At 40.8% G+C, this 27,172-nt stretch overlaps 2 protein-coding genes across 3 annotated transcripts; one reads left to right on the top strand and one right to left on the bottom strand.

The window, feature by feature from the left end:
* Window positions 1-319: 319 nt before the first annotated feature.
* On the bottom strand, window positions 320-11,185 carry LOC119740114 (hepatocyte growth factor receptor-like). Of its 2 annotated transcripts, none has more exons than XM_038215314.1 (9): window positions 10,997-11,185; window positions 8,038-8,240; window positions 6,543-6,728; window positions 6,022-6,105; window positions 4,604-4,782; window positions 4,167-4,276; window positions 3,430-3,592; window positions 2,894-3,030; window positions 320-1,731 (listed from the first exon to the last, which is right to left on the bottom strand). In XM_038215314.1, the coding sequence occupies exons 1-9, from the start codon at window positions 11,083-11,085 to the stop codon at window positions 1,350-1,352; spliced, it is 1,533 nt and encodes a 510-aa protein (XP_038071242.1). In that variant the 5' UTR covers window positions 11,086-11,185; the 3' UTR covers window positions 320-1,349. The 2 variants fall into 2 exon arrangements, with proteins under 2 accessions (XP_038071242.1, XP_038071243.1); XM_038215315.1 differs by lacking the exon at window positions 10,997-11,185 and adding an exon at window positions 9,113-9,209.
* LOC119740115 (hepatocyte growth factor receptor-like) lies at window positions 10,981-26,596 on the top strand. The gene is made up of 9 exons (XM_038215316.1): window positions 10,981-11,090; window positions 12,105-12,315; window positions 16,632-16,829; window positions 18,048-18,134; window positions 20,139-20,320; window positions 20,465-20,574; window positions 21,877-22,039; window positions 22,624-22,760; window positions 24,520-26,596. Exons 1-9 carry the CDS (start codon window positions 11,058-11,060, stop codon window positions 24,860-24,862), a joined length of 1,464 nt encoding a protein of 487 aa, XP_038071244.1. The 5' UTR covers window positions 10,981-11,057; the 3' UTR covers window positions 24,863-26,596.
* The last annotated feature ends 576 nt before the right edge of the window (window positions 26,597-27,172 follow it).

Below are 27,172 nucleotides of genomic sequence, written 5' to 3'. Positions count from 1 at the left end.
TACACACGGGTGACGGTGCGGTGTACGTGCGTGCATGATCGATATCGCGTATCGCGCGACACGGCGCGCGTAAAAAGAACACACAGAGGGCGCTAGACCACTAAACAAATGACATTTTTGCAAAAACCGTTTCTCAGGATCGGAGGTATATGTGGATGTTGATCATCAGTGGAGGGGGGGGGGGGGGGGGGGGGCATTAGGGCAATCCCTCCACCCACTGTCTTGAATGTCTTCCTTCGCTTCCCCAAGAAATTTAAACCAAACAAGAGAGAGAAAGGAAAAATTGTGGTAAAAAATGGGGAAAAAAGAAACAAAAGAGTGGAGGTCAACATTTTACTGTACATTGTGTTTTTAACGATTATTATATTGAGTCACGATATAGATTGCTATTTTTGTAAAAGATCATGATCCTGGGCTACAAGATCTTTCTCAATTCAATGAGTACTAAACCGCAAAGTTTACCCTGGTCCATATTTTCAAACAGATAATTAGTGAGTTTCGTTAACTTACAGTTTGACAGGACTAATCCTGATTGTTGATATGATCCGAGAGGATTTCATGCCCGATAATGATTATAAACATGACGCTCAATGATCTTAGACAATATCGGCAAAACACAGATGGGTTGGTAGTTTGCCAAATCATTCGTGTAGGCTCCACTTTTAAAAGTGAGAACGTGCTCTCTTCCAGTTGTCAGGGACAATGCCGGCTCTAAAGCTACAATTACAGAATATTACATTTTGTCATAGGAGCAATACTAAAATCCAAATAATCCATGCAGTTTGTCAAAATTCTGATTACAATTATCCCAGTCCGGACGATTTCCCAACACTAATAAGGTGTTGATTAAAATCTTCAGCAATTTCAGCAGCATCACTTTTAGTAGACGAATCAGCAGTTCTTTTGCTTAGCCTTGGGCAAACATATCATAACTGATTTGACAGTAGTGTTCCACATTGCCTTATAGAGGGTCTGGCCCATCATGCGACTCAAATATAGGGCTATAAATATCATACATAACTAATTTATCAAATCCTCTCAAATTTGAAATTGAGGATAAAATTGAAACATAGAAAGGAAACGAATGTTCGGTATAGGCCTTATTATCATATAAAAACTGATTTAGCTGATTACAACTCGACAATTATAGAGTGCGCCAGGCAATTATTTTTACCTTTGCATATATTCTTGTATTCATCATCGTGCATTATGTACCTTATTAACATTTATTTATGAAGGCCTATATTAGTACTATTCAGCCACAAGGACGTATATAACAAGCCACTTTTAATAAGGTGTACCAAATAATCAAGGCCTGGGCTCATACATCATGGTGTCAGAGCAAGCAATCAGACGGACGAGCTACTTTGCTGGTAGCAATCCGCTTCCCTTCTGTAATCACCGCCGTCCGGCTTTCCTACCCCACTCTTCAAGACTTCCATCGAAAAGCGATCGTCAACGCGACCACTCCCCCCTGCTGACGCCCCCTGCAAACCCCGACAAGCAGCGGATGGCGAACGATCCTTCCCCGAAATGGCGCTTCCAGACACCATTTGAGGAGGAACACCAGGAACATTCAGCGAGCATGGTCCATGGACGGGCTTCGCACACGACGGAGCAATGCCCTGCGCGTTGCCGTGGGTCACGAGTGGTTCCAGCTCCTGGACTATTTGACCGAAGGACCATCGCTTCTTCGCGGAGTCTAGCCAGCAGTGTCGCATGATGGCAGATCTAGACAAGACCGAGAAGAAAGTTAAACACCCATGTCAGTTCAGACTGGTGTGTCAGAGTCGATCAGATCCAATAACATCAGGAGCGACCCAGCAGTCGACCCAGAGTGTAATGCTATTTAAATTTCAGACGAGCAAACTTTGTTTTTACTCTGGAGTCGTTTCGAACGAATGTAGCAGGCTTTTGTGTGAAGTCACTCCTAATTTTTCAAATCTTAGAAATAGTTTGGTTCATCGCGAATGCCAGCCTGAAATAGATGTTATTATTTTGACAAGGTTATAGAGCTCGAACTGTTACCGAGGGCGGATCCGGGGGGAGGCAACGGGGGCCATCCCCCGGCCCTGAAAAGAAAAGAAACCAATTTGTTTTTTTCTTTAAAGTGGCGTCGTAATAAAGACAGGCACTTTTTCCTCCAAAATATTTGGTTAAAGTGGTCGGAAATAGCCTCAGATCGCACCACAGAGCATCTAGAATCCAAAAAATTTCGGGACCTTTAAGCGGGCCCCTGACCCCACGCAATAATTTGTGGGACCCACTTTTTCGAGGAACAAAAAAATGTTTGGGCCCCCAAAATGATTGTATTATATATCCGCCCTTGACTGCTACTTTCGTTTTTGATGGCAATTGTTAAACTGCATTAAAGGGAAAATACAACATTTGCAAACATCAAAAAATAAAACTACCAAATCATTTTGAATTACCTTGCTGGGCTGTTAGTGAATGACAGTGTAAAGCATCCTGTAAAATCATGGCACCTGGTATACTGTCAATTTCAAGAAAAGTGGTATTTTTGTATCAATTTCCAACGCTGATCGGCCGATCAGCGTTGGAAAAAACTGGCTTTTTCAAATACTGACCCCAATTGACCATCGCACTTGTTTGCAATCGATTACACACCTATGAACGGGTACAAGCCAGCTAGACTGGTTCCCTGACCTTACAATTCCCAAATGTATGTAAACTGCTCTGTTTCTTCTTAAATGGAGTCAGGGAACCAGACTACAGGAAAATGATTGTTTTTCTTGGTTTTTATAGCATTTTCGAACCCAAAACCTCAAAAAGTCAGTGTAACTATATTTGCTATATATTTCCAACCCCCCAATTCCATCCATTTCTGAAAATTACAGCAAAACAGGAGTAGACCTAAATATTGTTAACTTACATCTTTGTAGGGCAAAACCTAGGTGGGTTCATACGCTTGCCTTGCCTTAGATACGAGTGCACGTCCCTGTTGTGAATATCAGGGTAGGGCGTTCGACCACGAGAAAACAGCTCCCACAGAAGTACCCCATAGGACCACTGTGGAAGACATTTGAAAATAGTTAGAAATTCAATATATCGTATAAAATGTGGCACGACAGACAACTTTTTTTTGTAAATTGGTTCAATATTTTAAACACTGTGACAAAATCGGAATTCTGGGTCATTCTTTCCCGAAATAAAAAGAGAAAAAAGAAGAAGAAGGGACCGTTATCTTATTCACAATTGAGTTGAGCCGCAAGTTTATTTTGCCCACCATTGGTATATCAAACAGTAGGAACAACAAACAAAGACCTACGGCCGATATTTATATAATAGGATATTTCTAAAACAAGAAGGAAATGAAAACGTTTAACACAACTTTATGAAACTTTCAACGAGCAATATTGATGAGTAAGAAAATTCCATTGTAGGCCTATATAAAATATATTAACTTACCACATCCGTTTTGGTGTTATACACCTTACGTTCCATTGACTCTGGTGCCATCCATTTGATGGGTAACTTGGCCTGTTTCTCCCCGCTGGTGTAGTAATCGGACTCGTCCAGATCTCTGGACAAGCCGAAATCCGCTATCTTTGCGACAAGCTTGTCATCGACCCTTAAATAAGGAGATATATTTGGCTTTATTCCGATCCTGCGTATCTAACTGAATATAGTGGAGGTTTGGCACATTTTGTGAGAAGTATGCCGGTCGATGTCAAAATCAATATACACGAGCAAACCGCTCTTTTCCTCACTGACAGTGAGGAAACGAGCGGTTTGTATAGAACTTTGAACAAGTCAAATTTAGTATTTTTCTCTCAAAACTCTGATCTTTTGGACTGATAATTTGGTAAGTGGTCAATGTAATATCACCCCTTTTTCTCCATTGAGACGTTTCTTCTTGGTGAAAAAAGGGGCAGAATGAAACAAACACAACAATTCAATCAAATATCCTATAGAGAGGTCCATGATATAACAAATGAAAGCTTATTTCATTCCCATGTAGTTAACTCAAAATGTCAGTTTTGCCACAACAGGCTCATTTTTGCAGAGCGGGTCACATCCACATGCAAGCCACAAGAGGTGTCATGACCATGTTATTATTTACACCGTTTGTATCACTCGTTAACTTATATTTAGGGGGGAAAGAAACGTTAAAGCTTGATGCCCGGAAAACTTCATGATCTTACAGGCAGTTTCTCGCAGCTAAATCCCTGTGGACGAACTGTTGTTCTTCGAGGTACTCCATACCCAGGGCCACGTGATAGGCAAACATGGTAAGCTGCGTGTGACTCAAGTTCTATAGAAAAACAGGGAAAGTGTGTACACTAATTATGCTAATACAATGTAAAAGTAAACGCCAAAACGCTAACATTGTTACCGTATGTATGCTACTTTTTCAAAATTGTGATTGGTTATTCTAATGTTCTTTGAGAACCGCCAAGAAATCTGGACTGTGTTAAATTGTGACTACCACAGCCTAAATTATATCTTTCGACTTAAGCTTTGGATCAGTTTAGCTTTAGAATCACGTCGTACGTGTACTTATTCTTTATCTGTACAAGTTTTAAATGAGTGCAGTTTTGCTCGTGGATGTTAAAAATCAAGGGGGAACAGATCTACGTACCTGTTTTTGCTTCACTAAGAAAGATTTCAGGTCACCGTTCGCCATAAAGGGAAGCACAATGAGTGGCTGACCCGATCGGTCAAAGGTCAAGCCAAGCAGCTTCAGTACGTTGGGATGATTGAAGCTCTTCATCAACAGTCCTTCCTTCAGGAATTGGACGATTCTGGAAGGATCCGCATCTGCGTTTGAATAAGCCATAATTTTTGAGCGAGTGTATAAATTACGTCATTATTTTTTATGAGTTCCAACACCAAGACAAATCCCGTTTAGTTAACTAAAAAATATCCGCATTCGCTCTTGAATAAGGTCTGTAATACAGAGCTCAAAGTCACACGGCAAGCTCCATGGATCCTCGTACGGCCCGCCTATACGTTCATTACATTGGGTTGCCCTTTCTCAATCTTTACTTTTTGGTAGAATGATTTAAATTTCTTACCGTAATCAACAAAAAACACTTATGTTGGGATTTTGTTTTGGGTATTCTTGAAGTAAACTTGAAAACAAAACTCACTTGGAGATAGATAAAAACATATTTCATTTACGACATTTCCACATCCGGCATTGTCGTTCCTAGGTCTCATTTCTCTTACGTTTGTTTTTATATCGTCTACGCGCATGAGAACGAACCTAACCTTGCGAACATTTAGCTACCTACAGCCGATGGATTCTATATTTATGAGGTTGGCTCGAGCAGTTCATGGATTTGATTTCTTTCTTAAATACTAATGATTCCTTTGAGTTTATTCACACAACTTGAAAACCTTAAAATAATTCTTGGTTTTCTATTTCACTTTCCGTTTTCATCTAATGGCCAGCACAAATTTCAGAAATTCTGATCTACGTGAACTGATTCAGGGGTGTACATCCGTAAGTTGCACCATTTACCAGTCCGCATTATTTTAGATTTTCAGAAGTGAGAGGTATTTTTTTTGGTACGATATTTCTCTTTAAAGAGAAAGTTTTATTAGTTTCCATAAATTGATATGCTAGTAACAGTTTCACAAAGGCCTTTCGAGGTTATTTTCTTAAGAAGTCAATGAACCAAAATAATTGCAAATTCTACACCTTTTAAGCGTTAAGTTTCCCATTCAAGGGTCCAGATAGCGCGCCACCATGGGTGAACTTTCAGGCTCTATAGAAGATTCATTGCAGATACTTTCACTAAATGGTTGATCAAAACAGGTCATTCGAAAGTATGTATGGAGCACTTTTAGTATGGTTGCATCAGAAAAAGTAGTAAATAAGCTTTCCACCAAAACCTTCTGAATAAATCATGGATTAGGCGTCCAAAACGTCGTCGGAGCCTGGGCTGACACCAGACTTTTCGCTCGGATCCGGCAAATTGGTTGGAAAAAAATGAACTGACAGTTCAAAATAATGCATGAGCCTATTAAGTTGGACAAGAAATTGGCACACACCTTCAACCGTCTTAACGGCCACAATGCTTCGTTCTCCGGCTGACCAATTATTGAAGACGGCTCGATAAACTGTCCCAAAAGCACCTGAAAAACGTGAGCAACAGTGACAGTTGGGGTAACTTTCCATGCAGGATCAAAACACGGAAATGATAAACACAATCAGAATTATTTAATTATTTAATCATATTGCCACGGGTAGATCCAAATCAAGAGTTGGCACACCCAATATTGTGTCAGAAGTAGCTGAATAACGGCATCAGTGAAAAGTGGGAAGGAGGGGGGGGGGGAGCTGACTTCATTTGACAATAGGTTTTTCTCTCTCCTCGTTGTCCTTTTCTTTTTAGTGTCCATAAAGGGAAAGGGGATCAGAAGACTACAACATCGATTTATACACATTACTTTTCTTCAATCCTCTGGTTTAACGGTGTTTAAACATCTTCTTTTGGGGGGGGGGGAGGGGCTTGGGGCACGCCCCTGTTGGCCTCTCAGCATATATACGCCAGTGTTCCTAATATGATTACCCTGCCCAAGTTCATCCTCCATTTGTAACTGGCTGAACTTGATCTGTACATCATCGGCGGCGATGCTGATTCCATCGTCAAGGACGATGGTCTGAGGTTCCGGATGTGGTTGCTGGACGTTGGCGGCGCTTGTCCCCAGAGTTGGGCCAGTCGGCTCTAGTTGTTGCCCATTCGACGCTTTATTCACTGTAATATATGATCATCGTTCAGACAATGAGTTTTCAATTTGTATTTTTTTTAACAAACAAGAAACCTACACTGTTTTCAATTTGGTGCGTCTGCAACCCTCTGCCAAGTGTACTTAATTTCGTGCACAATGAACCCACCCTGCCAGAGCCGAATTATTGTCTCGCATGGCAGCCAATAATTCAACTTTTATGAAAAAATAATTCAAGAACTAAAAGTCGTAGGATTTTATCCCTCGATAACTCATTCAATATTGAATAACTTTGATACTGCTAGAAAAAGAGCAATTCAAAATAAACGAATCTATTTTTATTGCAGTCACTATGGAGGGCGCAGTTTGGTTTGGGCAAACTCTTAACCCATTATTTACCCCAAACCTAATAGCGCCTTCGCATTCGCGCTGTAAATGGTTATTTTCGGTAACTTTATAGATGGAGCAAACACTGCATAAAGAGACAAGGACAAGCTTTGAATTAAATTTCCTCGTTCAAATGAAATAAGATTGATTGGCTTTCCTTCTGTGATAAGATTCCGGTTTCATTTCTGAAAAATAAATATCCACAAAACAAAATGTCACGCAAAGTGGCCTATGTCAGGATGTCACTGTTTATTTTAATTCGTCATACGTTTTTATTATTTCAAAATGACTTCCTTGTCAGATTGTATAGGCCTCACTTGTACAACGAAAAACCTCAGTTTTGATTGGTAGGTCAAGGGCGCCAATAATAAGTTTATTTAATTTGAGCTGGTAAAGCTCAGCTACGAAATAGCTGATCACACTAAAAACCGATGTATTTTTTTTTTATTTCAAGTGCAACTCTTGGTTATTGACTTGTTATTTTGTCCTTTCTTTCCTTTGTAAATACGAAAAGTGGGGAGTCAGTCAGTCAGTCGGGGAGTCGGGGAGTCAGTCAGTCGGGGAGTCGGGGAGTCAGTCAGTCTAAGTCGGGGAGTCGGAGAGTCAGTCAGTCGGGGAGTCAGTCAGTCGGGGAGTCAGTCAGTCGGGGAGTCAGTCAGTCGGGGAGTCGGGGAGTCAGTCAGTCGGGGAGTCGGGGAGTCAGTCAGTCTAAGTCGGGGAGTCGGAGAGTCAGTCAGTCGGGGAGTCAGTCAGTCGGGGAGTCAGTCAGTCGGGGAGTCAGTCAGTCGGGGAGTCGGGGAGTCAGTCAGTCGGGGAGTCGGGGAGTCAGTCAGTCGGGGAGTCGGGGAGTCAGTCAGTCAGTCGGGGAGTTGGGGAGTCAGTCAGCCAATCAGTCGGGGAGTCAGTCAGTAAGTCAGTCAGTGACTCTAAAGGACCAGCAAAAGACATCACCTCTGTGCATTGCTCTGATGCGAATTAACAGCATAATCTCGTAGTAACTCTTCAGCACAAGATTGACCCTGTAATATTTGGCCAGGAGAACAGCTACGACTGCCACAAAGAGAAGCCCTTGGAGCGCAATGATGCAGACAAGGACCCCCGCTGTAGCTTGGTCCATCTTGAAAGCTAATTCGATTCCTTGGCGAATCTGTGATCTGCAATCCAGTAAATTTCGCTGCAGTAGTGTATTTGGGATACAACTTGGGAGGGGAACAGGACGGTCTTCTTGTCCGCAGGGGTACGTATAACAGGTTTTCACCCATGGGCGTCGCCAGGATTTTTTTCCTAGGGAGAAGCATAGTTTTCCCCAAAAATCCTTGTACTTTCACTAGCATATTCTCAATTTATCATTTTATCTAGGACGAGGGACATTTGCCCACCCCACCCCCATTGACACCCCTGCAGACGCCCGTTTTGTGAAATGTGTATTAAATTAACAGCAAATATGACTCCACATTTCTTTCTTTTTTCCTTTGCTTTTCGGGGGGGGGGGGGGGTAAGCGACCCCCTCCCTCCCTCGCGACACGCATGTTTTCATCCTCTAAAAAATCTTTGTTTTATTTTCCTCAAATGAGCGGGGGAAACAAGAGAGCACAAGTCTCAAGGGGACGACCCCTCCCCCTCCAGTCAAGACACTGTTTTGCTCACCCTGCAACGTACAGTAAACTCGCTTGAGGCTGATCAGGGAGTAGAATGCGCAAGAGAGGGAGAAAGACACTTGAAGGCATATTATGTGCACGAATGTTCCTCTGGATTATTGTATTCATAACAATACTTCAAAGGAATGTGTCCGTCCTTCTTAAAAGCCCTCCAGCAATGTATCAATGTTTTAAAATGTCAAATTTTCATAAAGCTTTGGTTTCAAACGATCGCTCAAGAAAAAGTAGTAAAATCTCTTCCTTCCATCACAATGATCCGTGGCTTCGTTAGCACGCTACATTTATTTTTATAACGATGAACTTTTAGTATTATTTCCGAATAGTTAAAATAAAATAACGTACCCTTTATATAAACACAATCAACTTACTAGGATTCTGAGTCCAATCGACAGCTCGCCGTTCTCGTTCTGAGTCGTATCTCCGAGAAAAGCAGATTGAATTTAGAGAACTCCAAGGAAGATCGTGATCGATGGCGAAGTGCCGCGTGAATGCAGCTATATCACGCGCGAGAGCAAACGAAATGAAATAATAATTCCTGAATGTTCCTGGTTGGTGGCCTCAGTACATAAATTATATGTATCGACGTAATCTGGTTCGCATGATTAGAATAACAGACATATCCGATGATCAGCTTTTTCATTGTCATGCACTTGTTAGCCTGATCTCCGTGTGTGGGTTTGAATATCGGAAACGACTGTTTTTTCCTTGCTGCCTTGACTGAATGCTGTCCTGTCAAGGGGCGGATCCAGGACAAAATGGGGGGGGGTTTCATCAGCGAAAAAAATCTGAAATGTACACAGGGGTTTTTTTCTCCGGACACTTGGCCTCCACAAATCAATAAGGGGGGGGGGCTTGTTCCATACTTTCAATGGATGCGCTGTTCAAATCCGACGATTATTTACACTATACTACAGAATATATGGTACATATATATACCCCATAACCAAGCTGGCTCTGTCCGCATTTTGTGCACAGGCGGACGTTATTACCAGTAGGAGCAGGGGGGGGGGGGGGGGTCGCATCATTTTTAATAAATTTATATGAAAAAAAACAATTGTTGACAGAGCTGGGGGGTTTTACCCCCAACCCGATCCTGTGCCTGTCTGTAAACAACAGCTTTTTACGTATATGCACATCTTGTTATTGAATGTTGAAATTCAAATCGTTTTACTTTTATCATCCTGTCGTCATATCGACGCTAATCGTTCTTTTCAGTGCTTGTTCAGGACTTCACAATCGTTGAACTAACAGTGCCATCTGAGACCAACTTTGAAAAAAGCCATTCCTATAAGTGCCGTAAATACACCAATCTTGTTCATGACATTTATAACTCAAATGGGCTTCAACGGCACATTCATAGCTATTGAAGTAGGAAGCCGAGGTTCAGTTACCCCAACCAAACAAGAAATCAACAAATCTATCACTCGCCTCTCCAAAATAGCTATGGTGTCTTTTTTTGTAATATTCTACTCCAAATAATTATACAACAGTCTGGATCGACAGAGTGGATGAATGATCCCTCTAGTCTTTCTTCTGAACTTCATGACCAGTTCCAGTTCCCTTGATCAATTTTTCGTTCATTAAATTGTGTATCTTTAATCGATTCGTGTTTTTTTCCTCTTAAATAATGGGTTTCCAGTTCTATTGCCTTGCCTTACCGTCTTCTCACTTTGCTATTCAATTAATCCTGTGATTGTGACATTTATGACCTAGGCTTTCGGTACACATGCATGTCTTGTTTTGTTAATAAAGACACGAATTATAGTACTAACTGAAACACTTGGTTAAATAATATGTCACGCGATGCTAAGTATAATTTCTTTTCAATTGAGTTGCTGGCAGTGTTGTCTTCTGGGAGTAGTCTTCAATCGTTCCTTGATATTCTAATCTTCCTATGACGTTATTTAATAATTGTTTCTTGTTCTAAATTTTACCTTTTCTTTGTGACTGTTTTACGTAACTATATCATTTTACTTTTATAACGTAAATAAAGCTTGAGGATTATTCCCTCATAGTAGGACGTTCGTTTTAAGAGTTTCTGAACCGGGGCCTAATATCTAAACGTTATCTTTGTGTTGCTGGAATGCAGCTTCACTCAGGCATAACCATGCCATGAACCAGGAAGTAGGAGAAAGTAAATACAGACAGTGTAGAATTGTATGATTTGACGGCTAGCATTTTCAATGTCACTTCTATAAGTATGCATCATGTATATACATCATGAGGACCGTGAAGGAATTAATGTTACTTACATGACCCAAATTGGAAAGTATTTTCTTCTATAGCTTGCCCAGTGACAGCCTGGATGAGTTGATGCTTGTATCTGGAGCCTGCTACACATCCACAGTAAGTTTAACCCTTTTGAAAAACAAGTACATACGTGTAACTCTCCGAGTTTAGGCGCATGCGACGTCGACGGTTTGTTGCCGTGTACCGGACAAAACTGCACGGCCCATTTGGAGGCCCTACTACATGCATTCACAATTGTTTTTCTCCTTTGTGGCGTAACACCAGTTTGAAATAATACAGGGGCGGATCCAGGAATTGTTGCAGGTGGGTTTGATCAGCAAATCAATGCTGAAATGTAGACGGGGGGGGGGGGGGGGGGGGGGGGGCTCGTACCATACTTTCAATGGACCGCTGTTCAAATCCGACGATTATTAACACTATAATACAGAATATATAGTGTAGAAATACCCCTGTAACCCAGCTGGCTTTGTCCGATTTTCGTGCACAGACGGATATTATTACCACAATAATTTTGATGGTGTCGGAGCCGGGGGGGGGGGGGGTGTAACATTATTTGTATTTCTATGAACAAAAAAATTGAGTCAGAGCAGTGGGGGTTCGAGACCCCCCCCCCCCCACACCCCACCCCCCCCCCCCCACCCCTCTTTATCCGCGCCTGCTATAGTAGGTAATAAGGTGGTCAGACGAATGCTTAACAGCTATCTTTCAAACAGCTTATTAATCTCTAAATGTAAAATAGTGAAAAACCATTACATTTAGAGACTAGGTTTTTAGTTTTACGCTGCATTGGTTATTTTTTAACTTAAAGTGGCTTTTTAAATTTTGCTGGTCCCAGAGAGCCAGCTAAATGTCCTCCTTGTGCCCATCTTACGGACTGATTCTCTGAATGTCACTTATGAATTAGACTGGTTGTGGACTGGTGGAGAGGCTGGGCAGTGCTATCATATAGGATTACCCGGGGCTAAATCTGGTAAATTGTGTAGGCCACATGCATGCATGAAAACACTTTGTGCGCAAGAATTGTGCGCTCAGTGACCAGCTTTATACTTGTGTTGGAATTAACTTGAAGTAGCTTTTCACTTTTGTGATCATTTTCACATTGTACTTCAGAATTTTGCTGGTAGCCTCGAGCAAGCAGTCATCGCTGTGAAGATGGAAACGGATTGGCTTTTCGTTCTCGCTGTTTATGTCGTCCCACCAGCAGCAGCATGCTTACTCTTCCTATTGCTCTTCCTAGTGGTCAAGTATTACAGACAGACACTCAGGATGAAGAGCAACAACGAGGTTCTTCTTTTAACGCAGATCAGAGCTCTCTACAAAGGTTTGTCTTGTATTTCCTTTTGCATGCTTTACACCATTATTTGAACCGTCGAAGTTCTATTGTATATATTCCAATCTGTTTCTTGCAGGAATCTATAATGACGCTTAAAAATCGAATTGTTCAAGTTCTCGATAAAAAGTCATAAAACAAGTGAGAGATTTGTGTCTAACTCAGTAATTGTGGCAAAGCTTTTGCAAAGAATATTCCTCAATCTTAAAACATCCTAGTAAGTTTTAACCAGCAAGTGACATTTTCAGCTGTAAAGTCGTTTTCATTTGTTTAGGTTAGATATCTTATAAACGACCACGCATCCTGCGTCCCAAAAAAACTACAGTTTCGACAAATATATTATTATTCTCAAACCACACCCCAAAAAACATATTTTCTCTTTTAGAATAAGAGTATGTTAAAAATACCAAGATTCGAGAGAGAACTAAATATACAAAAATCTTTATTCCTTCCTTGGCTAAACAACATGAACCTCTAGCACATCAATACATGCGGAGACTAGGCAATGGTTGCTTATATACAAATACAACATCGTTTGTGGGGGAAATAGTCAAAACTAATGACCCCAAGGTACGGTGTTGAATGATTGAGACTATCTCCCGAGGCGCCCAATCATCCAACACTACCGGGAGGCTAGTTTTACTACACCACTCCAAGCAGTCAATATTTGTGAATTATGTTTCACCACGCCATGTAAGGTGTATGGTTTACAACAATGTAATATCCATTCGGTTACATTTTACAAGTCTTCCTCCGAGTTTCGAAAAATGGACAAGTGTTTGTGCCCAAAATCAAATCATGAAAAACAGGTGTGTTCAATCCAAGGCACCATTTATAACATGATTCCAAACGTTTTCTGTCAGTGCAGATATATTTCAGTAACAAGTGATATGTCCCTTGGTACATCCTTCGATTGCATGGACAATTATAATAATGGACAACAATATTAATATATATTTTTTTTATAATCATCAATCAAAATGTATTTATAGACACGAACTACATCATGTGGTAAGACAGTACGGTGCAGATATAATATTAGCAGTAACTGATACACCCTTCGACTGCATGCAAGTGTAAACAATTAGGCCTATACTCATCATAATGTATATTTCAGACACGAACTACAGTACATGTTCACTGTTTGTCTATTTAGGAAGATCCAAATTAGCTATAGATCCATTTCGTATATTTTGTGCTATTTTGACGCCAGTACAAATATTGACTGCTTTGAGTGATGTAGTAAAACAAGCCTCCCGAGGTGATCCATGCATTGGCGACAACCCCCCCATGAAACCTTGTCGCCCCCCCCCAGTCGCCCCCCCCCCTCCCACTGAGATTTTGAGTTTCTAAAAAAATATCATTGATCTACATGACCCCCCTCCCATGAGATGTCCCAGCACCCCCCCCCCCCCCCCCCCATAGCAACCACGACCAGCCGCGACTCCATGGGCGCGAGCGAGTTCCCAGATCGCGCAAGGCATGATGGGAAATAACATGGCGCAGAAAGATCTTCGCTCGTACCCCCGCCTTGCAAACAGGACGCTGGGAAGGGCTGACGAATTAACGCCCTGATTGGATAGATTTTGCGTGACATGTGACCGGCAAGGCGTCACGGCCACGACCCTGCAAGGTTTGAAACGGCCGTTAAGACTGAGTCATTCGTCATTCTTTTATTCTCATTCATAAATGCGGCGCCCCTTTTTTTGTTGAAAAGGATAATAGTGTAGGAAAATCTGTAAAACTTATCTGTTTTGTAAATTTTCAACCCCCGTTAGTTGCTCAGGCTCCGTTTCGAATTCACGAAGGGTCGAAATGCATATCATTCCACGCTCAAAATGTGTCCACATGGTCCGCAATGAAAAAGAAATCACATCCGTTATGGTGTGTGTACATTGCTATGGAAAACTTTCCGGTGTCACGGTCTCACTTCTCCGGCATGCTAGCTTCTCCGCAGAGGGAAATTTCGTCTCAACACGCATGCGCAAATTGCGCAGTAGTGTACATTTCGCCAACTTTATTTGTGTGCTGAATTCTTTTGGGTTGTACTGGTGAACGTGATATTTGAGTGTACAAATGTATACATTACAAGGTACCAGTCGAATCCAGAATTTTCGTGGCGCACGCAACTCCCAATACATGTAAAAACGTGAAGGATACACATTTATTTTAAACCATTGGTTGCAAAAATAAAGACAACCACGAGCGAGCAAGGAACACACCTTGCACAGACCAAGGAGTTCGTTCTTAATTATTCCTCCATGAACACACACACAAACGACGCTGGGAACACAAATCAGAGTAATTGCGCAAGACCATGGAATGACAGGGAATGACCATACTCCTCTCAAGCTTGACCCACAGGAAGTGTTACATAACACATTCTTGGGTGTCTCTCACTGTGTTATGGACTTGGTAGACTCCATAACACAGCCCGAGGAAAAGTAAGCACAGCGGACACATGAGCATGTATCGTGCTTATGTAACGTGCACTGTAACGTGCTCAATTATCCGCCGCATTCACCCGGAGAATCCAGCACGCCGGAGAAGTGAGACCGTGACACCGGATAGTATTTGCGCGCATTGGCTAACCGCGGTCTACAGCTGCAGCCAGATGCTTTATACATAGGTCATGATAAATTACCCAGAATGTCATCCCCACTTCGAGGGATTCTGTGAAGCTCATCTGCCCTTCCCAGCGCCCTGTTTGCAGGGCGGGGGGTACGAGCGAAAGCAAGATCTCGTACCAATGGGAACGAGGTTGCCATTGGGAACGAGGTTGAGCCACGACCGCCTTTATGCATCTCGTGGAGCTAATCATTTATTCATTATTTTCAAGTAATATGAATCATGCATGTATATATATGCGGATATTATGAACCATGAATTCACGCTCTGATTGGTTGGATTTTGCGTGACCTGCGCGTCACACGGTCATGACTCTGCAAGGTTTGAAACGGCCGTTAAGACTGATTCATTCCTCTTTTATTCCAGTTTAGAGATTTTTTTTTTTTGAAAAGCGTAATAATGTAGGAAATTCTGTAAAACTTATCTGTGTTGTGAATTGAGAATTCCCGTCATTTGCTTTGGCTCCGTTTCGAATCACGAACGGTCGGATTGCATTATGCGACGCTGAAAGTTTCCTCCACATGGTCCGCATTGAAACAGAAATCACATCCCATCACATCTATGGGAAGTTTTCGGATAGCATTTGCGCACATTGTCTAACTGCGCTCTTAAACAGCTGTAGCCAGATTCTTCTTCTTCTTCTTCTTCCTTCTTAGTGCTGCCTTCATGTGGTTGAAGATGAACGCACTGCGTTATACATAGGTCATATAATTATAGGCCACTTCCTTGAAAAGATTCTGTGAAGCTCATCAGAGTATGGCCAGCGTCCTGTTTGCAGGGCGGGGGTACGAGCGAACCGGGGCGCTATACGTCTGGGTATAGCTACGCAGGACTTGACTAAAGGCTAGTCCCATACGCACACGGTGTCTCGTCTGTACATTGAGTTGCAAGTCAGGTTCTTGGACTTTATTTTCCCTTAAAAAAAATCCTCCAAAACCACATATTGGTAAAAGAAAAATGTTCCAAATGACTATAAACAGACCTTTTTAAGAGAAAAAAAAGAAGTAAAGAAGAAGAAATTAAAATAGCATCCTCTGGGAATCGAACTTACACCATCGGATTTGTAATCCAATGTGGTATCCATGACAGTGACTCGATCGATGAGGTAGTAGCATAATTCTATATAGTAGCACGCGTGTGGTATGGAAAAATAAATCGCGTCCCGTCCAAGGGGCTCTCAAAAGTGGTAAAAACGCGCCCTCTTGTTTTGGCGCACGGAGCCCATAGTACGTGTGGCCGTGCACAGCAAGATAGCAAAAATATCGAATGCCATGTGACTCGCTCTCGGCCAATCAAGATACAGAATCTGTGGGTGAGGTGTTATAAGAAGGGGTTAGAATGAGACCGAATTGGGCAAAATATAAGATGAAGGGATTTATAGCGAGGGGATCGCAAATTGGTTCTTTGTTTCATCCCAAAAAAATCATAGATAAGACTCAAAAACTCTGAACCAGCACACTAGATAGTTTATGTACATGTAGCTCGTATCATGTCAATCTTCTTGTGAAACAATCAGAAACAGAATACATGCGCCATTTTATAACACCGCAATCATTTATGGTATGCAACTTGAGCCCGTGAATAAATATTGAGCATTGAGCACAATTTGCCGTATTTCAACCAAGTCCTAAGCTCGGGATATCAAACGAGGTTTCTTTTTGTTATACCACACTTTCCAGAGATCATTTTTGAGTCCGTGGATCGGAGTCAACTTCTCTCCCCAGCCGCTATAAAGAAACGCAGCCGAATTGCATCACAGCGTCGAAAACGAACGGCACGACCGAGTGCTATCGTCCTGAACGAGAACATCAGCATTGTTCCCGATGACTTAAAGATCAGGTTCGATCAGTTGAGCATGGGAAAAGTGCTCGGACATGGTGAGCCAGCAAACCAATTTAAAATCTTTTGTGTAATTTCTGACAGGATTTTGTTTTGTGATGAGGCAAATTTCAAAAGATACATTGTCTTGGGCCTTTCAAGAGGATGTGCATCAAGTTGCCGATCTTGGGAGTGGTGACGGGGTTGAGCCCCCCCCCCCTTCCCCCGCTCCCGTTCAGCAGCTGACTAATATACTATAGGTTTTCCCGGCCAATTTCCTAAAATGTTAATTCACTTCTGAAAATCGGTCATTCATTTTCGTCTGAATTTGAGAATCTCTCTGAACACGCGTTTCATTTGCGCTACCAGAGCATTCGATTGCATTTCGGTTCATTCAACTATGTAGTTGGGCAGCGCCTTTCGTTTATATCCATTCAGATTCGCTGATAAGACTTCTTTTATGCTTTTAGAGGGCGATTTCAAACATTCACCATTCTATTTCAATTTTAGATTAATGCCATTGGCACGAGATACAATTAGGGGTTTCTTTTTTATTAACCGTCAGTCAAATTAGCTGTACCTGAAATCAATTTAGAAAAGGTATGCTTGCGTAAATGAAAGCACAGGTAACGTAATTGGTCGTCTGTATCTCAATACCGAATGCACGGACAATGAAAACGATTGAAGTTTCGTTGAATTGAACTTGGATTAAAGACGTGCATTCAAATTCAGACGAACTGAATGACCGATTTCCAGAATGGAATGAACATTTCAGGAAATTGGCTGGGAAAACCTATACTAAAATGGAGCCAAAAAATAATTAATGGAAAACTAAAGTTCCTAAACTTTTGTATTAGAATGCAGGAGAAAGCATCGTAGATTTCAACATGTTTTCGGGGGGGGGGGGCATACGCACGACTCCCCTCAGCCTTCATAACACTCTTCCCCCCCCCCTCGTTTCTGGAAAGCTAGATCCGCCCCTTTGAAGTTTTTTAGACTTGTAGATTCCAGATCTTTCGATAAAATAGTGACAAGCTCGTTCATCGAGGAACCCTTTTGCGGAAAATACTTCTCTGATTCCAAGAAGTATGCTGAAATACATAATATACTTGTGTAAGAAACAGGAATATTTGGACAAAAAAGGGTTTGATGAAACGATCCAAGCAAAGGTTCCGGGTTTGATTGGAACTACGATGTTCAGCCTAACAACATTGCAGAACATAAGAACTTGCTACAACTTGAAAATTCAACTATTTAAAGTTCCTATCTCTTAACAGGTGCTTTTGGCCGAGTCTACCAAGCAGTGCTCACAGATTCCTCCCCTAGCGACGTGCAGAGCACAGTGGCAGTCAAAACTGTACAAGGTATAGGCCCTACCACTTCCAAAAGTCTGGTTAAACGATTAGGCCTTTAAGGATCATGTCCCACTAGCCCACTTTGAATCAATTCAGTCAATCAGTTTTGTTTATTCACTTTTGGAAAACTTTCAAAAGCTGGATCTTATGCCAAAAAAAGGCTTCGGTTTCTGGTATGGAGCTTGCCCCAAAAGTGGTGAGGCGACGCGACTTTTTTTTTTTTTTTTTACTTGTTTTTCCTTCAAATGTCGGCTGATGACTGCAAATGGTGCCCGACTAAATTTAGTGCAAAATATATGGGAGCCCAGAGAAGCCACATAAAGCTTATACTCATCATAACCCCATCTAAATCACGTTAAAATTGTGCAGCAGCAGCATTCCAGTCAAACCACTGAGTTGGGCGGTTTTGAGACATCATTTTGTATTGAACAAAAAAAACGTTTGAATTTTGCCGACGCGCATGGCTACGGCGACGCGCGTATACCAGAAACCGGAGCCTTTTTTCTTGGTCTTATATTGATCTGGTTTTCAGATCGTTTAACGTTTATCTATAACCCCATATTTTTGTCAGTATTGATTGATTATGTTTGAAATAGTGCTTGAATTTTTTTATTAATTTTGGAATAAGTGTGTGCTTGCCCGTTTTTAAACACTATTATGTTTAAGACCGGTTTAGACCACACAAAAAAGGTCTCCGGTTTCTAGTATGGAGCTTGCCCCAAAAGTGGTGCCTCAACGCGGTTTGTTTTGTCCCCCTACTCTTTTCCCCCTACTTTAAATGTCGGCTGATGTTAATGTTGCAGATGACGCTTCTACACCCTAAAACTATCAAAAATATCCATCAGAGTGGAGCTTGAAATGACCTCAGTAAGGCCATAAGGCTTGAGAATTCTGCACCCACTTACGATCTCGACCGACACGAATATTCTTCCGGAAATTTGGAAAAATCAGAAAAAAAACCGGTCTAGTCAGACCACAACGACATCATACATGTATATGTGCTGCCCAGGCTGGTCATTAGTCTGCTCCCTTACACATTGTGCCAATTAAAAAGCGTTTACAGGTTCAAGATACACGATCATCACTCCATCAGTCTGGCTTCCGAACGCACAATCACAAAATTTCACACCGTCTGCAAAAGGTGCCCGACTAAATTTAGTGCAAAATGTATGGGAGCCCAGAGAGGCCACATAAAGCTCATACTCGATCTAAAAAACATCTACTCCAACTAAAACACGTCCAAATTGTCCAGCAGCAGGATTCCAGTCAAACCAGTGAGTTTGGCGGTTTTGAGACATCATCTTACATTGAAAAAAAAAAGGTTTTAATTTTGCAGACGCGCATGGCTACGGCGACGCGCGCACTGACCAAAAATCCGGACCCTTTTTTTGGCCTTACCCAAACTGGTCTTAAACATATTGTTGAATACCGGCCAAGCACATTTATTCCCATTTATAAATACCTTTTCGGTCAAATAGACCAAACAAATCAAAAAAATATAAATTTCCAATGATTTCGTTAAGCAAGTTTATTTCATGTGTTTTGAAACACCCCTCTATATCTATGTTAAGATATTTGCATCTCGCGAGAAGTCGTTAAACTCCTTATACGGAGATTGGCGCGTGCGAGTGGCGCACAACACAGCTGTGCCGGTACGGTGTCATGTGAATTTAGGACTATAAAATACTGACACATTGGTTGTATTGTGCATGCATAACCGAGGATTGTGAACGTTAAACCAAAAAAATGGTAAAATGGACCAGAGTCAAAATTTCATGTGACAATGGAAAGTGTTTAAGACCAGCTAGCCGGTGTTTTATCAATCTTTTAAGACCGACCACGTGACGGCCTTTGGCCAATAGGAATGGGTACACTGTCTTAGGCATTTGTGAATGTCATACAATAACTGGGGTTTTTTTTTACAAATAAATAGGATGTGTCATCTGTACTAAAGAGAGCAAATTATGTTTTTCACCAATATAATCCCTAGAAATGGTTCATATTTCTTTCCAGATACAAGTGACCCCTATAAAATCATCAAATTTCTGGAGGAAGGATTAATTATGAAAACCTTCGATCATCCCAACGTACTGGGGCTGTTGGGATTGACCTTTGACCCGAAGGAGCAGCCACTCATCGTGATTCCATTCATGGCAAACGGTGATCTCAAGACTTTCTTAATGAAGCAAAAGCAGGTATATTTGTTGTACTCATCGACTTAGTTTTACATCCTAACATTTTTATTTCTTTTGAATTTGTCCTAATTTTACATCGTTCGTATTATTGCTGTTATTGGAGATCATAACATTTTTCGATTTCCTTTCTTTGTTTAATGGCAGAGAGTGAGCAACTCACAGCTGATACAGTTCGCTTATCACGTGGCCCTTGGAATGGAATATCTGGGTCGGCAGAGGTTCGTCCACAGAGATTTGGCGGCTAGAAACTGCATGTGAGTATTAATTATTGAGTGGTCGGTGCGGTGTTTAGAGTTGTTCTGATGATTGTTCTTTGTTGGCTTTTCCGCAAAGTTACGGAAAAGCCTTTGTTTGTGTTCCTATCTTTTTGTTGTTACTTCCATCCCACAATCCCATAGACTTTGTAAACGTCTTTATTAGTAAATGTGTGCACTGATGAGTTACGTAATACTGACGTAATCACATGTCATGATACGCCATCTTAAAGATGCACATTTAAAAAAACCTATATCTAGAGAAACATAGGTCCGATTAGGTTTAAACTTTGCATATACATAGTCAAGGACGGGGATGTGACGTTGCATGCCTTAAAACCTTTTATCTAGAGCACAAGTGCGATTGGGTTAAAACGAGGTATGTACTTAGACGTGGATGTGTTATAAGTAAAACTTAGGATGACGTTATAATGACGTTATCATGGGTCATGATATCTCCTTTTACAGGTGCATATAATTCCCAGAACTTCTAAAGAACTACAAGATTTGCCAAAACAGCCAATGTTCCATGGAACTATGTTCGTGACATAAACTCGTAAAAAAATCATCATAAAGCAGAAAAGCCCTATGCTCTGTTTATCGATCAGACATAGATCTATTTGTTTTTGGGTTTTTTTGGCTTTTCCGCTTCAAGCAGAAGCCTTTGTTTTTTGTTCTCATTTGGTTGGCTTTTCGCTCAAAAGCGGAAAATCTTTTGTTTTTGTTCTTCCCTTTTTAAGCCCTGGCAGATCTAGCTTCTACATGTCACTTGGTGGTCTGTTTGTTTGGTGGTCCGTCTGTCGGTCTGTCTGTCAGTCTGTCGGTCTTGTTGTCTGTCTGTCTGTAGACCTATATACTCGTCTACATTAATACCTGGGGGGGAGGTCAATGTACGTAATATGGCCATCCAGTAGGACTCTCGGTCAAGGATCGTATTATGTGAGAAATTCCTTAATTGCTCCATGCCTTAAATCGATATGTTATAAGCAGTGTGATCCGGGAGGTTGAAATGTCTTGCGATGGGGATAGACTTGTTACCAGTTTTGCCACATTTCTTAATGTCAGAGCGCGTGTTGGTTAAGCGGGTGTACAAAGTCATAATATAATCGAAATTCAGTGAAATTGGATGCAAAACAAATCAAACATGTTTGCTTTCATCCGGTCGCCTGGTAAACGGTCAATCGGTCCAATCAGCCGGGCTGCATGTAGGTCTGATCGCGATCGCAGAGCAGTGCCTCAGATCAACGCCCCCTTATTGTGTCCGCCGAAAGGCTAATGCTTCATATCCTCCTCTGCATGCAGGGTCGATAATAGACTCGTAGTTAAGATCGCGGACTTTGGTCTGTCGCGTGATCTGGACGAGTCCGATTACTACACCAGCGGGGACAAACAGGCCAAGTTACCCATCAAATGGATGGCACCAGAGTCAATGGAACGCAGGAAGTACAGCTCCAAAACTGATGTGGTGAGTTTCAAATCAAACATTTTATATGGGTTCCGTGCACAAGTACCCCATCAACGGCTCAACGGTATAAAAAGGGAGAGCTGGCGGGAGACCATGGGAAAGGCATTCGAACGCATTGCCGATAACGCCCGACGAATGGCTTTGTGCACATTTAGGACAAAATTAGTCGTGCGTACTTTGCGCGACATACGCGCGCGAACTTGGGCCACGTTTTGGCGCTGTGAACGTAAACATTTTTCTTGTTCGGGATAGCCTAGTCTGGTTCCCCGTCCCCACTGTACTGTGGACTTCAAATATGGGGGCAGGTCAACCTCGTACCCAGTGCTTACTTTATTTCCAACTCGTTTCCAATAGTAAGCCATATTTTAAGGGTGGACCAGTCTATCAAAAGTGGTCAAAAAGCGCCCTCTCTATAGTTCGCGCACAGAGCCCATTGTTTCCATTACAGGCAAAATGATAATTTTATGTTTTCTTTTAGTCTACTCTAATTTTTTTTCTAAGTTTTAAAAAAGTGTGTTTACAAACACACTTTTCATGCTCCGAATTAAAAATAGAATATTTTGAATGTGCTGTTCTTCTGGCAGTGGTCGTACGGTGTACTTATGTGGGAAATATTTTCGCGAGGAAAGAAGCCCTATCCTAGCATCAACAACAAGGATATCTACCCGTATCTCAAGGAGGGTGGGCGGATGAGTCCACCCACGTTCTGCCCGATAAAGATGTAAGATTTTTTTGTTATAATATTGTACCCATTTAAAACCAATTCATCGTCTTAACATCAAAGAATCTATTGCCGAGTCAAGCCTGATACATTATCTCATAGAGCTAGGACCCAAGGAGTTCGAACTCCGAGTCCAAGACTTCATAAGTAAAAGGATGGTCGCCGCGCTCGAAGCGTAACAACAATAGAAAGCTTTTGGCGGCCAGCTTGCTACACTAATCTCTACACAATAGAGATCCGTGCTCAGTAATGCTATAGAAGAAAGAGTTTGCCTTGCTTTGTAGACACTATAGTACCATGATAAATACGCATGCGCAGTTGTCATACATCGCCAAAAATGAATAATCACTGAAACAATAATTTCATGACGAACAAAATGCTCTCTACTTTGAGTATGAATCTTTATACCAGTTAAAATGTCCGAAAAGACATGATAACGCCGGTTTCTGAAAAAAATATCTAATTATCGGAACAGATAGTGCTTTCAAGGATCAACAACTGCACAGCGATAACTTGAATTCAACTCACATCTTACAACTGCGCAGTTGTTAAAACCTATCTTGTCCTAAAATATATTTTTCAAAAAAGAGCAACGACATGACATGACTTATTATACAGCATATAGGGAGGTTGTTGGTTACCAACTAAAACGGCGGCGACGATCATCGTCAGCTTGATTTTGATTTGATTGATATTGATTTGATTTCATCGATTTTGTTATAGTATTCAAACTTCATTAATACAATTAATAATCATATAGTTTACATGCTTTGCTCTACACTGTACACTTTATTGAACTTATTTATCGAACCTTCTTCAACCCCTTCATATAATTAAAACTTCATTTTATTATTTATAAATCTTTTTTTTTTATTGTAAGACTGTAATTTTTGTTTATTTATTCAACTATTTATTTAAAGAATTAGAAATGCAATATTTACCTACTTATTTAATTAATTAATTACTTAATTAGGCTAAATTGCCAACTTGTCTAATTATTTATTTATCTAGTTGAAGTACAATGTATATATTAATTTGTTTATTCATTTAATTTACCTAGTAATTGATTTTTTTTTTTTTGCTTTTGATTTGTTTGTCTAATAATTATATAATTTACCAACCTTTTTCTTAACTTAATGTAACTTTATTTAACTTTTTTTTGTATAGTTAAAACTTCTTTTTATATTTATTGCTTGTTGTTTTCACGTTTGCCAGTCAGTTTGGAGAACCCCTAGACAGAAACAATGTTTCTTTTGGGCAATCCTTCGGGAGCTGAATGGTATTTTGTTTTTGTTTGTTTGTTTATGTATCTAAAGCTTTTGTTTTTTTGTGTTGTAACTTTAGTCATTTGTTTACATGTATTTGTTGATTTATTCCTGAGAAATAAAATAGTATAGTATAGTATAGTCTAGCTTGCAGTCACGCGATGAATGGTCCGGGCTTGCGGTCACAGTGTTGTAGCTATGGACGTGCCCGAGGGATTGGAATGTTAATGGTCAAAATATAAATCGCACAAGAGTTCTGACTCCCTGAGTCCCAGCTTTTTGATTATCTCGGATGTCAAGGTGGCAGGTTTAATCCCATGCATGGTTAATTAGACGCCTTGTAGCTTGTATTCGGTATGACATATCTCTTGCAATGTTAGAAAATAACTCTTGCTACTTCCAAATTACCGGTGGGAAAACTACGGTCATCAGACTGTTATACAAAAAAATTGGAGAAATTTATAAATAAAAAGAGTTTGATTTTTTTTTTCCAGATCGAAAATTATGCAGGATTGTTGGAAGGATTCGTCCAAGATGCGTTGTTCTTTCGGGCAAATAGTTGAAAGGTTGGAAGATTTGATGACAAGTGAACCTGGCAGTTCTGCATCGAGTGTTCCGCCAATCAGTCCTTGCTGTCCTCAAGACGCAGACGCGGAGGCTGGCAGCGAAGATGACCAGAATAACGACCAAAATACGGAAATCAAACACACTTACTTTACCGGTGAGTGGTGCGGGAGCGCCGCGGCGGCGACGACCCTGGGGGAAACTTGCCAGGGGGCAGATATTGGTGAAAGCACCGACCAAGGTAGCTATCTGATCCCGATGAAAACTATGTAAAGAGACGGAGAGGAAGACATGGAAATCATTTGTTGAGGCCGAAGAGAAGAAGAACAGATATGGAATGTGGCATTGCAAATGACGGGTATCAGGCTGTGACAAAACTGTTTAATTTCTGTTGGTCAGATGGATTCATTTGTCCTATTCATACAAAGGGTCCCAAGAATTACCCTGGAAGTTAGAGGTGTAAATGTATTAAGTTCTGTTGGTAAGTTTAGATTGTTTTCAGAAATCGTTTAGATCATTTGGCAAAAGATATTTTATCAGATAATCAAACAGGCTTTAAATCAGGACGTAGTACAATCGACATTATGTCCGTTAGTGCAAAAGTGTCGCAGTCAAAAGAACAAATTATATGTCTGTTTTGTCGATTTTAAAAGTGCATTTGATTATGTTGATTGTAACTTTTTGTGGTGGAAATTAATGAATTTTGGTCTCAGTACAAAATCTCTCAACATTTTGGAAAGAATGTATAAATCTGTAAAATGTTGTGTGAAGTTAAAATATGGTCTTACTCAATGTACTCTTTTTTCAGTGTACGATGGGTGTTCAGCAAGGTGCAGTATTAAGCCTACTGCTATATTCTTTATTTTTGAATGATATTGAAACTGAGCTAGAGAGAGCCCCTTTTCATGGTGTAAAACTTGGTACTAGAAATATGAATTTATTGATGATATGATTATTTTGTCTGACACATTATTATTAGGGATTTCATTGCTGATTCAGAGTCATTTTGTAAGACGTGTAGACTGATTGTAAATGTTAACAAAACAAAAGTCATTATTTTTTTAACAATGATTTATCTAAAACAAAAGACGTGAATAATTTGAGTATTAATGAAGACTCCATTGAAATTGTTGATTCTTATTTTTATTTAGGGATTATTTTTTCAACCTCAGGTTCATTTGAGTTAGTTACTAAAAATCTTGTAAATATAAAGCTTACAATGCAGCTTATTTAATTAGAAAAGAAATTGGCAATGAGTTATATCCTAAACTAACTTTTGGAAATTGTCGATACCTCATGAAGACCCATTTTTAACTATGGCTCTGAAATAACGTGGAAGAAAGGTGATAAGAGAACTTTCTTTTTTTTTCAAATGAACTGGTACAAATGTATTTTGAATGTAAATAGCCGTACTGCAAATGATGCTGTTTGGCTGAACTGGGACGCTTCCCTCCATACATAGAGCACTGCCGAAATACTGGCTAAAGTTGAATGACAAACCAACTCATTCTATTTTGTATAATGCCTTTATGGAAGACATGGAATAAGGAATAAGGGGAGGATTTCTTTGTTTCTGAAGTAAACAAAAAACACCTATGATTTGGTTAAATGAAATGCTCCCTTGAGTTTGTATGGGCCTCATAATCAGCGTGTTCTTTGTGATAAATTTGTAGAAGAGTAACGTAATGAGTTTATTTGTAGCTGGTCTGGTATGTTACATAACGATACTAAAGGAACTTGTAGCCACAAAATAAACTGAGAACCTACCGGATGGAAATAGGTCCCTATACATTTTTCTTTTTTGGCTAAATATCCTGAATTCAGACATTATTTGACTAAATTTAGATGCTCAGCTCATAATCTGCTTGTAGATTATGACTTATGGAGATTGTTGACTGGAAGGTATACTGGCTTAGAATAAACGTATTTGCCCATACTGTCTGAAAGAGGCAGAAACAGAACTGCATTTTTTATGTTCCTGTCCCATGCATGATTTTTGAGACAAAAAAAAATAAACGATACTGTTTGTAAAAGCAATGCAGAGTAGGTTAGTATTTTATCTTTAAAAAAAAGACAAATTTATCATTCTCATGAAATCTAAGAATACAATTATTATGCAGTGTTTAGCGCCAGCTGCATCCAGGTAGCCACGCGCGCCTTGACCAAAGGCTAGATGCTATATATGCGCCTCTCAGGTGCTCATCTATACTACAATCGCGAAAATGATTCGGGGGCGCTGCCATTTTTCCGACCGGTCTCCTGTCCCCATCGCGCCTGTTGGCATCGGGGGATGCGGAACGGGGCCCGGCTATTTCCACCCCATTTTCCCATAATTCCTTTCCCCATTGGGCCGCGCCGGCCATCTTGCGTATGGGCCGGTGTCACATGAAAATTCGACTCCTATGAAAATCGGACCCCTATCCCTCGCACGTGACAGGTCACTCTCCCGAAATGATCCTAAAAATAGCACAGTATCGTACTCACGCGTGCACAGTACTACCAATGAGTCCACATTTCATGGAGTCGGATATTCACGCTACACCTGTCGTGCCACGTATACGTATACGTTCATATAGAGGAGCA

Source organism: Patiria miniata, unplaced genomic scaffold (assembly GCF_015706575.1).
Source record: "Patiria miniata isolate m_02_andy unplaced genomic scaffold, ASM1570657v1 HiC_scaffold_4, whole genome shotgun sequence".
NCBI lineage: Eukaryota > Metazoa > Echinodermata > Asteroidea > Valvatida > Asterinidae > Patiria > Patiria miniata.
The sequence above is the reverse complement of the archived record's forward strand: the minus strand, read 5'-3'. Positions and strand labels throughout refer to the sequence as shown.

What these genes read in the sequence shown, in the direction of transcription:
- LOC119740114 (XM_038215314.1), bottom strand. Translation starts at nt 11,085, where the DNA reads ATGTGTAGCAGGCTCCAGATACAAGCATCAACTCATCCAGGCTGTCAC. An exon ending in TCTTAGTGAAGCAAAAACAG is followed by an intron (nt 4,277 to 4,603) that starts GTACGTAGATCT and finishes GTTTTTCTATAG; the next exon opens with AACTTGAGTCACACGCAGCT. An exon ending in TTAGCTGCGAGAAACTGCCT is followed by an intron (nt 3,593 to 4,166) that starts GTAAGATCATGA and finishes TCCTTATTTAAG; the next exon opens with GGTCGATGACAAGCTTGTCG.
- LOC119740115 (XM_038215316.1), top strand. Translation starts at nt 11,058, where the DNA reads ATGCTTGTATCTGGAGCCTGCTACACATCCACA. An exon ending in GAGCCTGCTACACATCCACA is followed by an intron (nt 11,091 to 12,104) that starts GTAAGTTTAACC and finishes ATTGTACTTCAG; the next exon opens with AATTTTGCTGGTAGCCTCGA. An exon ending in ACGTTCTGCCCGATAAAGAT is followed by an intron (nt 22,761 to 24,519) that starts GTAAGATTTTTT and finishes TTTTTTTTCCAG; the next exon opens with ATCGAAAATTATGCAGGATT.